This window comes from Salmo trutta, chromosome 6 (assembly GCF_901001165.1).
Source record: "Salmo trutta chromosome 6, fSalTru1.1, whole genome shotgun sequence".
In the NCBI taxonomy this organism is placed as follows: domain Eukaryota; kingdom Metazoa; phylum Chordata; class Actinopteri; order Salmoniformes; family Salmonidae; genus Salmo; species Salmo trutta.
In genome coordinates, this window is record NC_042962.1 from 14,629,635 (window position 1) to 14,643,141 (window position 13,507).

Consider the following 13,507-nt stretch of genomic DNA (forward strand, 5'->3'; position numbering starts at 1 on the left):
TCATAAAGTTATTGTACACGCCCAACCTAAACGATTCCTCAATGCCCATTGATTTATAAAAAAAAATCTACCAACCCATTCGTCAAGAAATACCAATTTTCCCGCCCACTCACTTTGCCAGGACTAAGGGGACTTAAAAGTGGACATTTAGGGTTGTTCGAGGTGAACAGAAAGCTGTTATTGGACGTTGTCTTAAGGACACTAGTAAGTTTTTATTTGATCAAAGAACTTAGCTATGATTTAGCCTTTGCTGCTGCTAAAAACCCAGTGAGCCTTTGTTTGATTCGTTAACCAACTGTACACCACTGAACACTCAACGCCTTGGTTAGGAAGCAGTTTCCCTAGCTACTGCTAGTTAGTTTAGCCGGTAGCTAACATAGCGAACTTAGCTAACTAACGTGTTATAGGTACCCAAACCATTCACTATGCTTGTTTACATATGGAAATAGAGGTTTATGGCAAGATACTTAACTACTAAAAGTTGTTTGGCATGTAATATATATATTTACAGAAAAACAATAACAGATACTCTCTTTCATCCCTCGCTACTTCAGACAGTTTAGGATTTACGTTAGCTATTTACACGCAGCAATTTGCTAACGTTAGTCAGGGAGGCTGGCAAGTTGTCTGTCTACACACAATAACTAGCTACAGTCTGCACTGGTCCATATGCAATGATGTGTAGAGTACATTATTGCATGTCAGCCGTTGCAGACAAGCAGTAGCCACACAAGAATATGAACCGTCAAATCAACATTTTCATTGATTCTCAACCAGGGGGCCTTTTGAGAGCTTTAAGCCAGGGGGCCCTAAAAAGCAGGTATAAAACTCGTCATCACTATGAATACAAAAGAGAAGTCAAAGTGATGGCTAGGATAAGCTAAAATGAACAAATTAAAAATAACTGGAGGAAGGCAAAAATCTATCACATGGGAAAGCCTTTGACTGTAATGACGGCTTGAGTCTCTAATGATCTGTGAGGGTCAGTACTCCTAAGAATATGGAACGGACTCTAACCCCGACCTGTGTTTTCTCCACATATTGCTGCCTTGGTGTTGTATCTCAAACTAACTACAAGTATTTCCCTGTTTTGTCTTCCTCATGTTTCCCCAGACTACCTCAGAGAAGATGTTTTTTTGTGGACTACTCTACAACTGTCTCTCTGAAACGCATCGATAGAATGAGTCAAGAAAATACAAGGATAGAAAAGAACCTGGTATGTGCTTTAAAAAAAATAGACTGCTGTCATGGTTAGGGCTGGTGCGGTGACTGTATTACCGCCACACCAGTGGTCATGAAGGCAGTCAAATTCCACGTGAGCGTTTAGTCATGGTAGTTAGGTTTCTCCAAGCTCTGATGCTGGTCATTAGTAGCCTACTGAACTTGCTAACTGCCTGGTACTCAGCACTCTATTGTCCCTCTAATCACTCTGACATCAATGCAAATGTCTTTGAAAATCTAATCAAACACTTCATGAGAGTTCATGTTGTGCAACATTTCTATAGGCTATACAATTGTGTGAGAAAACAGAGTGATGGCCTCTTAAAAAGAAGAGATTCCCATCAGCTTTCTATAGGCTAGTCCTGCTATATTTATTTCAAAAGTTTTCTAATATGCACATTGCTTATATTTACAACAGGAGTATAGCCTACCTGGCTGGCATGAAAATTAACCACAGGAAAAGCGTCCTCCATTTGTTATTTAAGTGCATAGATGACATGTATTTTTACCCCCTGACCCTGTTTCGAGACAGGTGCATGATAATGGTCCATCTAAATCAAAACTAATTTCACACATATATTGTTTAGTTTATGTAAAGACGAGATTAAATCAAGAATAGTCTGATGGGTGACAATATTAGCCTATCACTTATGAATGATATATTGTCACTTGTGAATGATGCCCAGTATAAATTTTAAAAAAAAAGGCTTTTTTTCTAAAACAATTTTTTTACTTAGTCGCACACCTCATATAGCCTAAACCCTTAGGCCTATATGTTTGATAAGGTTTGTATCACAAATAAAGTGGCCAAATAACTTATTAAAATTATGCACATTAATCCACTTTACAAAGGGTGTAGAGCCTAACTGGCATACATAAACAGCGTGTGAGTTTCAAGTTTGGGGAAGATCATTTTCACCATAAAAATGCACCTTTATGGGTCTCTTGAGTGGCGCAGTGGTCTAAGGCACTGCATCGCATGCAGTGCTAGAGGCGTTACTACAGATCCGGGTTCATTTCCCTGGCTGTGCCACAGCCATTTCCCGTGGCTGTGAGTCCCATTTTAGTTTTTTTAGTTTTTTCTCACATTTATTTAACCAGGTAGGCTAGTTGAGAACAAGTTCTCATTTGCAACTGCGACCTGGCCAAGATAAAGCATAGCAATTCGACACATACAACAACACCGAGTTACACATGGAATAAACAAAACATGCAGTCAATAATATAGTAGGGAGAAAAAAGTCTATATACAGTGAGTGCAAATGAGGTAAGATAAGGCAATAAATAGGCCATGGTGGCGAAGTAATTACAATATAGCAATTAAACACTGGAATGGTAGATGTGCAGAAGATGAATGTTCAAGTAGAGATACTGGGGTGCAAAGGAGCAAGATAAATAAAATAAATACAGTAAGGGGATGAGGTAGATAGATGGGCTGTTTACAGATGGGCTATGTACAGGTGCAGTGATCTGTGAGCTGCTCTGACAGCTGGTGCTTAAAGCTATTGAGGGAGATTTCAGTTCGTTCCAGTCAGATTTTTGCAGTTCGTTCCAGTCATTGGCAGCAGAGAACTGGAAGGAAATGCGACCAAAGGAGGAATTGACCTGCTGGAGGGTGTGCTACGAGTGGGTGCTGCTATGGTGACCAGTGAGCTGAGATAAGGTGGGGCTTTACCTAGCAGAGGCTTGTAGATATCCTGTAGCCATTGGGTTTGGCGACGAGTATGAAGCGAGTGCCAACGAACAAGAGCGTAAAGGTTGCAGTGGTGGGTAGTGTATGGGGCTTTGGTGACAAAACGGATGGCACTGTGATAGACTGCCTCCAATTTGTTGAGTAGAGTGTTGGAGGCTATTTTATAGATGACATCGCCGAAGTTGAGGATCGGTAGGATGGTCAGTTTTACGAGGGAATGTTTGGCAGCATGAGTGAAGGATGCTTTGTTGCGATATAGGAAGCCGATTCTAGATTTAATTTTGGATTGGAGATGCTTAATGTGAGTCTGGAAGGAGAGTTTACAGACACCTAGGTATTTGTAGTTGTCCACGTATTCTAAGTCAGAGCCGTCCAGAGTAGTGATGCTGGACGGGCTGGCAGGTGCGGGCAGTGATCGATCGAATAGCATGCATTTAGTTTTACTTGCATTTAAGAGCAGTTGGAGGCCACGGAAGGAGAGTTGTATGGTATTGAAGCTCGTCTGGAGGTTAGTTAACACAGTGTCCAAAGAGGGGCCAGAAGTATACAGAATGGTGTTGTCTGCGTAGAGGTGGATCAGAGAACCACCAGCAGCAAGAGCGACATCATTGATGTATACAGAGAAGAAAGTCGGCCCGAGAATTGAACCCTGTGGCACCCCCAGAGACTGCCAGAGGTCCGGACAACAGGCCCTCCGATTTGACACACTGAACTCTGTCTGAGAAGTAGTTGGTAAACCAGGCGAGGCAGTCATTTGAGAAACCAAGGCTGTCGAGTCTGCCAATAAGAATGTGGTGATTGGCAGAGTCGAAAGCCTTGGCCAGGTCAATGAATACGGCTGCACAGTAATGTCTCTTATCGATGGGGGTTATGATGTCGTTTAGGACCTTGAGCGTGGCTGAGATGCACCCATGACCAGCTTGGAAACCAGATTGCATAGCGGAGAAGGTACGGTGGGATTCGAAATGGTCGGTAATCTGTTTAACTTGGCTTTCAAAGACCTTAGAAAGACAGGGTAGGATAGATATAGGTCTGTAGCAGTTTGGGTCTAGAGTGTCTCCCCCTTTGAAGAGGGGGGATGACCGCGGCAGCTTTCCAGTCTTTGGGAATCTCAGATGATATGAAAGAGAGGTTGAACAGGCTAGTAATAAGGGTTGCAACAATTTCGGCAGATAATTTTAGAGAGGGTCCAGATTGTCTAGCCCGGCTGATTTGTAGGGGTCCAGATTTTACCGCTCTTTCAGAACATCAGCTATCTGGATTTGGGTGAAGGAGAAATGGTGGGGGCTTTGGTGGGTTGCTGTGAAGGGTTCCGGGCAGTTGACTGGGGTAGGGGTAGCCAGGTGGAAAGCATGGCCAGCTGTAGAGAAATGCTTGTTCAAATTCTCAATTATAGTGGATTTATCGGTGGTAATGGTGTTTCCTAGCCTCAGAGCAGTGGGCAGCTGGGAGGAGGTGCTCTTTTTCCCCATGGACTAGTGTCCCAGAAATTTTGAGTTTGTACTACAGGAGGCAAATTTCTGTTTGAAAAAGCTAGCCTTTGCTTTCCTAACTGCCTGTGTATATTTGTTCCTAACTTCCCTGAAAAGTTGCATATCATGGGGCTATTCGATGCTAACGCAGAACGCCACAGGATGTTTTTGTGAAGGGCAGACAGGTCTGGAGTGAACCAAGGACTATATCTATTCCTTGTTCTACATTTTTTTGAATGGGGCATGCTTATTTAAGATGGTGAGGAAGGCACTTTTAAAGAATAACCAGGCATCCTCTACTGACGGGATGAGGTCAATGTCATTCCAGGATACCCCGGCCAGGTCGATTAGAAAGGCCTCCTCACAGAAGTGTTTTAGGGAGCGTTTGACAGTGATGAGGGGTGGTCGTTTTGGTCGCAGACCCATTACTGATGCAGACAATGAGGCAGTGATCGCTGAGATCTTGATTGAAAACAGCAGAGATGTATTTGGAGGGCGAGTTAGTTAGGATGATATCTATGAGGGTGCCCGTGTTTACGGATTTGGGGTTGTACTTGGTAGGTTCATTGATAATTTGTGTGAGATTGAGGGCGTCAAACTTAGATTGTAGGATGGCCGGGGTGTTAAGCATGTCCCAGTTTAGGTCACCTACTAGCATGAGCTCAGAAGATGGATGGAGGGCAATCAATTCACATATGGTGTCCAGGGCACAGCTGGGGGCAGAGGGTGGTTTATAGCAAGCGGCAACGGTGAGAGACGTGTTTCTGGAAAGGTGGATTTTTAAAAGTAGAAGCTCGAATTGTTTGGGTACAGACCTGGATAGTAAGACAGAACTCTGCAGGCTATCTCTGCAGTAGATTGCAACACCGCTCCATAGGACGGTGCACAATTGGGTTAGGGGAGGGTTTGACTGGTGGGCCTTGGCATATCCTTCTCTAGCGACTCCTTGTGGCGTGCCGGTTAGGCAGGTCATGTTTCAGAGGACGCATGACTCCACCTTCGCCTCCCCCGAGCCCGTTGGGTAGTTGGAGCGATGAGACGAGAGAAACAATTTGGGAGAAAAGGGGGGGCAAATATAAAAAAACAAAATGCACCTTTTATAATAAAAACATTACATGTATAATTACATTTGCGGTCACATTTGGTAATGGTGTTTTACGCTAATGGAACATTTGCTCTTATGTGTGCGCTACCGTGTGTACATTGCTGCGCTTATAATGTGAAGAAATGGCCTAATGGTTTAACAACATTTTTAAGCTTAACATTCTGATCTGTTGCGTCAGCCACATTGCATAAAAACGTTTTTTTTTTTTAATGCTAGTGGTTGTATTAATTTGCGCTGTATTGCATCCCACAACTGTCCCAGACTATGTTTGGAATATTTATCTCTCGCACAGAATAGAGCAGGTCAACTTTTGTACTGTGGGGTATAGTAGATTGACATAGGATAGTGCTTTTGCTGTTCGTTAGGCCTACTCATCTTGTTGGCTGACGAAACATAAATGTGGACAGTTCTTCCAATATCTTCAATATGCACCTAGGACGCGTGCAGTTGCGTCCCCAATGTGTGTGTGTCTGTCTGTCTTTTGTAGCCTGTGAGAAAGACCCAATCACGTGATGGAGAACCATGTGAGTGAGAGGTGATTTTGGAGCACTCAGGGAGAAGGGAGCTTAACAGCCACTGGCTGCAAAAGGCATAGATATTTTTTGTGTGTACATTACAGCCACACAAAGGGGATGCCGCCATGAAATTCAAGCTATTATCAAGTGCTTGTCAAATTGTGAATGAGAGACTGATGTAGTGTGTACAGCCTGCGCAAAAAACAAAGCAGAGCTTATGCCTTTCAAGTGACTTTTTTCAAATCATCATTAGTTGCTTCATGCAGCCTTGCAATGTATTAAACATCAAAACGTATAGCCCAATGTTTGTAGAACAACTAAAGTTACATTAATAACTCTAAATTAAGCATATAGGAATACCTGTTTCCTTGTTAACTGCTCAACACAGAATAGACGAATGTGCGCACTCCCTCAAATCGATTGGAGAAAATATCCTTTGGATTTTATTCAGCTAGTTCCATTGTATTCTCCATACTAGAAAATAATTCCATGGAATTCTAAGCAAATCTTGTCTACTAAAGGAACTAGTGTAGCCCACAGCCATTTGGCATAGCCAGATCAGGACCTGAACATATAAGGACAACTCAAGAGTATGTTCTTCTGAAATGGACAACATTTTCTTCATATCATCTTTCTTTAGACTTGTCTAAAAAAAATAAGGGATTTATTGTGATGGTGTAGGCTATATTATATGGATTTATTACTTTTTAAAATGTAGCTGTTCCAAAGGTCTGCATCAGTGGCTTGTAGGCTATGTGTGGAAGCCAGGAGATGCTAAATGCGTTTGTTAATTTACGCTCAAGTACCAGTTATTTGCTTGACAATCACCATCTGAGGAAATTTCGTGACCGCCACAGCCCTATCGTGGTCAGACCAGATATCTGTCATCTCAACTGTCACCGATCAGACTTTTTCGCATTTTTTATTTTTACAGTATACTCATAAGCAGCATGGGGCTAAAGACAAAGTTAAAGCTTTTTGATATCAAAATAATATATGCCATTTAGCAGATTATTTTATCCAAACCAACTTAGTCATGTGTGAAGTTGAAGTGGGAAGTTTACATACACCTTAGCCAAATACATTTCAACTCAGTTTTTCACAATTCATGACATTTAATCCTAGTAAAAATTCCCTGTCTTAGGTCAGTTAGGATCTCCACTTTATTTTAAGAATGTGAAATGTCAGAATAATAGTAGAGAGAATTATTTATTTCAGCTTGTATTTCTTTCATCACATTCCCAGTGGGTGAGAAGTTTACATAAACTCAATTAGTATTTGGTAGCATTGCCTTTAAATTGTTTAACTGTGGTCAAATGTTTCTGGTAGCCTTCCACAAGCTTCCCACAATAAGTTGGGTGAATTTTGGCCCATTCCTCCTGACAGAACTGGTGTAACTGGGTCAGGTTTGTAGGCCTCCTTGCTCGCACACACTTTTTCAGTTCTGCCCACAAATGTTCTATGGGTTTGAGGTCAGGGCTTTATGATGGCCGCTCCAATACCTTGACTTTGTTGTCCTTAAGCCATTTTGCCACAACTTTGGAAGTATGCTTGGGGTCATTGTCCATTTGGAAGATCCATTTGCGACCAAGCTTTAACTTCCTGACTGATGTCTTGATATGTTGCTTCAATATAGCCACATCATTTGTCTTCATGATGCCATCTATTTTGAAGTGCACCAGTCCCTCCTGCAGCAAAGCACCCCCACAACATGATGCTGCCACCCCCGTGCTTCATTGTTGAGATGGTGTTCTTCGGCTTGCAAGCCTCTCCCTTTTTCCTCCAAACATAACAATGGTCATTATGGACAAACAGTTCTATTTTTGTTTCATCAGACCAGAGGACATTTCTCCAAAAACTATGATCTTTGTCCCCATGTGCAGTTGTAAACTGTAGTCTGGCTTTTTTATGGTAGTTTTGGAGCAGTGGCTTCTTCCTTGCTGAGCGGCCTTTCAGGTTATGTCGATATAGGACTTGTTTTACTGTGGATATAGATACTTTTGTACCTGTTTCCTCCAACATCTTCACAAGGTCCTTTGCTGTTGTTCTGAGATTGATTTGCACTTTTCGCACCAAAGCACGTTCATCTCTAGGACACAGAACGCGTCTTCTTCCTGAGCGGTATGACGGCTGCGTGGTCCCATGGTGTTTATACTTGCGTACTATTGTTTGTACAGATGAACGTGGTACCTTCAGGGATTTGGAAATAGCTCCCAAGGCTGAACCAGACTTGTGGGGGTCTACAATTTTTTTCTGAGGTCTTGGTTGATTTCTTTTGATTTTCCCATGATATCAAACAGAGGCACTGTGTTTGAAGGTAGGCCTTGAAATACATCCACAGGTACATCTCCAATTGACTCAAATGATGTCAAATGATGTCAATTAGCCTATCAGAAGTTTCTAAAGCCATGAGATCTTTTTCCAAGCTGTTTAAAGGCACAGTCAACTTAGTGTATGTAAACTTCTGACCCACTGGAATTGTGATACAGTGAATTATAAGTGAAATAATCTGTCTGTAAACAATTGTTGGAAAAATTACTTGTGTCATGCACAAAGTAGATGTCCTAACCGACTTGCCAAAACTATAGTTTGTTAACAAGAAATTTGTGGAGTGGTTTAAAAACGAGTTTTAATGACTCCAACCTAAGTGTATGTAAACTTCCCACTTCAACTGTATGTTATTTGTGGATCACTAAAGTCTCCACGTTGTACATCTTGTCCTCGTGGCTCTTTCACTGTCTTTAAGGCAGGATTTAATTGTGACGTACCCATTATCTTGGTTGTAGTACGTAACCATAAGCCTATGTGTTTATTTTTGGCAGGCCTTTGGCTTTTCAGGCAAGGCGTATGGGTCATCAAGGAGTATTGTGAGAAGAATAGCCACCAATCTTCCCCTTAAACCATGCCCCAGGGTCCATTTTCAGGTAAGACTATCTGCGACAGAGAAGGCAGGCATACTATGTCGGAAGTCTCAAATGATCTATGACATGTTATAGAACTAAAAGTGATAATATTCTTTGTAGACTGTCTGCTGCCATACTTTGACAGAGTATGATCTGTGTGTGATGTTTCAATATCTATCACTGTTTGTCAGCACTTGCTACAGTGACTCTGTCCTCTGCCTTTTTCTCTTCTCTCTCTCTAAGCCTTGTGCTCAAGTGTCATGTTTTCTTAGCGTTCTGGCCTGATGTATTCTGATCTAATGGTCAAGTCACTCTCATCAAGAGTCTTTTCCTGCTTGTTCATCTGTTTTGATGCTCCAACTCTAAACAGAATGGAAAACATGAACCTACTTGGGATTATTAGTAGGACTGGGACGATGCCAGTATCGCCATACTCGCTAGTTTCATGGCAAAAGAAATGAAACACAAAGCGGATTTAACTTCTTTAGAAAAACAGCCCTAATGTTGGAAACATCAATATGTTGTCATTCTGAGTCCTATTTATTTTCCAAGTTATAGTATACTATTTTACATTCATAAGGTTTTTAAAGGACCAAAGAGTTTTTTGTTTTTGCCATTTGCTCCAATTTGGTGAAAACATATTACGGGGCCTTTTGAATGTTTAGATTGAACATAAGTCTGTTAAATGTGCATTAGTCACAGTTATACAGGAACAGTTCTGTATTTTAAGTTTATTTAGGTAGTCATGTTAGTTCCCTGTTCTCAATCTTTAGATTCAGTTTTTCTGTCTTTTCAACACTGTTTTCTCTCTCCCTCTCTTTAGCTGTCCTTCCTTCCTGTGAGGAATGCATTATGTCTGCTTTAGGTCAGTTCACCTGGAAACCTGTATCAGTAACCTTGTGCTGCTGACATTTCTGGTAGCATACATGCTCTTATTACGTCCTCTTATTAGGACTGTCCCCTGAAATGTTTCCACTGTCCTTATTTCTTCTGTTTTCTTACCTTTCCTATGCTGAGTTTTAAGAGACCGCATAAGAATCTGCCTTGACAGGCTATTGATAGACCGCATAAGAATCTGCCTTGACAGGCTATTGATAGACAGCATAAGAATCTGCCTTGACAGGCTATTGATAGACAGCATAGGGATCGGCCTTGTTGCCGTCTTGTACCCTGCATGCTCTCTGTTTCTTAGTCAACCAAAGCCAATCAAATGTCTGTCAGAAAACATTTCCAAGTAGTGTGAATGCAGTTTGAGTCATAAGATGAGAATAGCACACGTGTGGCTAAACAGGACCGTGTTTTTCAGTTGAGTTTTTTGTTGTTGACCCAATCCTCTGGTATGTAAGGAGAATGTTTAGGTGTATTGTTTAATATGGCTGCCCTGTGTCTCAGCTCAATCCTTACACTGAAGACCGTAGTGTCCTGAACAGTGCTGGGAGACAGAATGGACTGGTGGCCTCTTTGGCTGATGTCGTCTGGATCGACAGGGAAGAGGAGGAAGATGAAAATGACTGGTTTGGATTTGGGAGACCGAGGTAAGAAGAGGAGAGTGAGCCGTGGAACGACCACACTTTCTCAAGCTGTGATGCTGCCCTTAGAAAGCTACTGTTTACTGACCCACACTGTGCTCATTAGGCAGTTCCTTTGCTCATGTGTTAACTATAACATCTTCCCCTCTTCTAATATGGTGCTTGTTTACCATTGGTCCCATTCAGGTCAGAAGCACCGTCAGGGCTTATGTTCCGTTCTCACCCTCCTCAGCCCAAACAACAACCTTTACCCAGACGTAGATCATTACCCAGCCTGCACCAGGCCGAGCCAGAGCCCCAGGGTCAGACCCGCAGCAACGATGAGGCCATCCAGAAGATCAGTGCTCTGGAGACGGAGCTGGCCAAACTCCGAGCCCAGATCGCACAGATAGTACTGACCCAGGAGCAGAACGCACAGACACCAGGTATGGAACAGAGAACCCAGGAACACACACACATAAAGGGTAAAGAAGAATCCTCAAAACAAACACAAAGTTCAAACAACTTATAGCGTATAAAGCACTGCATCTCAGTGCTAGAGGTGTCACTACAGACCCTAGTTCGATTCCAGGCTGTTTCACAACCGGCCGTAATTGGGCGGCGCACAATTGTCCCAGTGTCGTTGGGGTTTGGCCGTCATTGTGGTTTGGCCGTCATTGTAAATAAGAATTTGTTCTTAACTGACTTGCCTAGTTAAATAAAAATTGCTGAGTAAGATACAGTACTTCTACATGTTCCTCTAATGACCCATCTGCCTGAAGATGGAAGCTTTTCATGGCATAATTGCTATACATGTCTCACCAAGCTCTCTCCTTCACCTCAGCACCAGGTGGTCCTCCTGCCCCAGGTCGCCCTCCACCACCCTGCGCCCCTCCACCTCCCCCTCCTCCACCCCCACTCATGGGATTCCAGCGGAGCTTCTCGGTCATTGACCTCATCCAGGAGCGCCGTGGGAAGAAGACAGACGGCCAGACACTACTGAACCAGGGGCCCAAGCAGGCAGAGGTCCCCAACATGCTGGATGTGCTTAAAGACATCGGCAAAGTCAAGCTGCGCCCCGCTAAGAGGTGGGCACCATGTTCATCTGACTTCTACATTACAGAAGATGGGCACAACTCTGTTTTACTAACTGAAAACTTGACTAATTTCCAGCTAAAACAGATTTTCCTTACTTCCTGTGTATTATTGTCCAGCCGGCCAGAGGAGAGCCAAGCCAAGCCTAGTGAGCCCACAGATGCTGCGTCTCTTATCGCTAATGCCTTGAAACGCAAGTTTGCCCATCGCTATCGCCACAACAGCAATGAGGACAAGGAGTTTGACTTCCCATCCTCTGAACTGAAACCTTTCTGTTCTGAATTCCCCAAGACCGACAAAGTGGAGGTTCCCCTGGTAAGAGCAACACTGATACTACATTAATCTATTACATCAACCACGAATCCCCAGTTTGGGCCTTATAGTTTCAAACTACACGGTGTTTGTTCAGCAACAACAAAGTTGTGTAAAACCTTAGATCTATGAATTTCTGGCTGTTGTGGTTCTGGGTTGTCATTTGCTTAACTTTCTCTGGCCTCTAGGTAAGGCAGCACCGGTTAAAAACCCCAGCCCCTGTAGTGAAACTACACCCAGACACACCCTTGGTAAGAGAAGTGCAAGCATGACTAAAATCTTAGATTTTATAAAGTGATCTGATCTAATATTTGATGCGAGTTTGGAAACTAATTTGCTCCTGTCTCTTTTACCTGACCTGTAGTTTGGGCAGCACATGTTGAAGTCTACTGGCCAGAGAAAGCTCCTCTGAGCACCCACAGATGGTCTGAGTTCTGGACCTCCAGACACCCATGGACACTAGAGTGCCTTATCAACCCGTTTGTCAGCTTTCTCTGACTAGATATGCAATCAATCTGCTCTCCATTCCTACTCAACAACAGTATTGCATTGCCTCAGTCTTCTTCAGTATACATTTTTCAGGTGTACCATGTAAAACATTTAACTTTTGTTTCATTTAAATGTCCTATTTTTGTAAAATTGATGCCAGTTGAAGTCTGATCTTAAATTAGGACAGTCCAAGATTGGTTGTCAGATTTTCTTTTAATGTAGATTTCTGTACCACAACTAAATTGTGTGTTCTGGATATAGGCTGTAACACTACAGAATCCTAACATTCCTCTCAACTGACAACTGTGTATTAAAGGGGATTTATGGGATTGAATCTAAATGCACAGCAACAAAGGCTTATCCATTTTGCATGCCCTTTTCAAGGCAGTTGTATTTATTTTTGCCCCACTGGGTCTTTGCTGTCTATTTCTTACTTGGGGCAGAAGATGGATCACTTGTAATTAGGCAATTTAATATTTTTGTAAATTGCATCCTAGTCGGTTTAACAAGTTGTAGTTGCTACCAATTATCAAAGCATCCATGGTTGATTTAATTTTAGACTGGATCACTGAGTTGCACTGGGACTATGCAGAGTGGACCAAACTTACACTAATCTACAATAGGGTGAGTCTTAATACTATGCTCGTTGCTGTAAAACAGGGAGACTCTACCAGTCATTTTATCCATTGCTGGGCAGGAGAATGTTTAGTTCCAATCGGTGTTTATTCCAGATCCATGACAAGCCCGTTTTCATTCTGTGAGGTAATGCTACTCCATGACCAGCTGACTGTAGCCCTCTTTTTAAACCACAGAAAATGTGTTTACCATCAGTGGAACTGGTTAAGTGAAGACAGAGCAGGAAAAATACTACGCTTTGAATGGTGGGAGTATAAGGGAACATGGACAACTGTCAGTAATACTTGATGTAAATCCCTAACTCAAACAGGGATTGTGTGAAGGGAAATGTCATCCACATTTGACAAACCTATAATCAAATTCATGAATAAAACCAATGAAACTGTGTGCATAAATGTTTTTCTCCAATTCTCAATCACTTCAAAGATACATTTCAGGTAAATAGGATCTGTTTGCACAGTTAGAGTAAGCTGTGCACAAGCAGACCTTGAGTGGTTGAACAATGAATGACCGAGGGCTCTTAAATTTCTGTAACACTTCAATGATCGATTTAAGATA

At 42.4% G+C, this 13,507-nt stretch overlaps 1 protein-coding gene across 1 annotated transcript; it reads left to right on the forward strand.

Moving 5' to 3' along the window:
- Window positions 1-80: 80 nt before the first annotated feature.
- Window positions 81-13,340, forward strand: mtfr1 (mitochondrial fission regulator 1). Its single transcript, XM_029755400.1, has 9 exons — window positions 81-204; window positions 1,114-1,216; window positions 8,829-8,930; window positions 10,302-10,444; window positions 10,625-10,863; window positions 11,262-11,505; window positions 11,632-11,827; window positions 12,013-12,075; window positions 12,189-13,340. Exons 2-9 carry the CDS (start codon window positions 1,181-1,183, stop codon window positions 12,234-12,236), a joined length of 1,071 nt encoding a protein of 356 aa, XP_029611260.1. The 5' UTR covers window positions 81-204; window positions 1,114-1,180; the 3' UTR covers window positions 12,237-13,340.
- The last annotated feature ends 167 nt before the right edge of the window (window positions 13,341-13,507 follow it).

Bases quoted from the DNA above. Each gene is read 5' to 3' on its own strand.
- mtfr1 (XM_029755400.1), top strand. From the start codon at position 1,181: ATGAGTCAAGAAAATACAAGGATAGAAAAGAACCTG. The intron at 11,828-12,012 runs GTAAGAGCAACA...TCTGGCCTCTAG, and splicing joins ACAAAGTGGAGGTTCCCCTG to GTAAGGCAGCACCGGTTAAA. The intron at 12,076-12,188 runs GTAAGAGAAGTG...CCTGACCTGTAG, and splicing joins TACACCCAGACACACCCTTG to TTTGGGCAGCACATGTTGAA.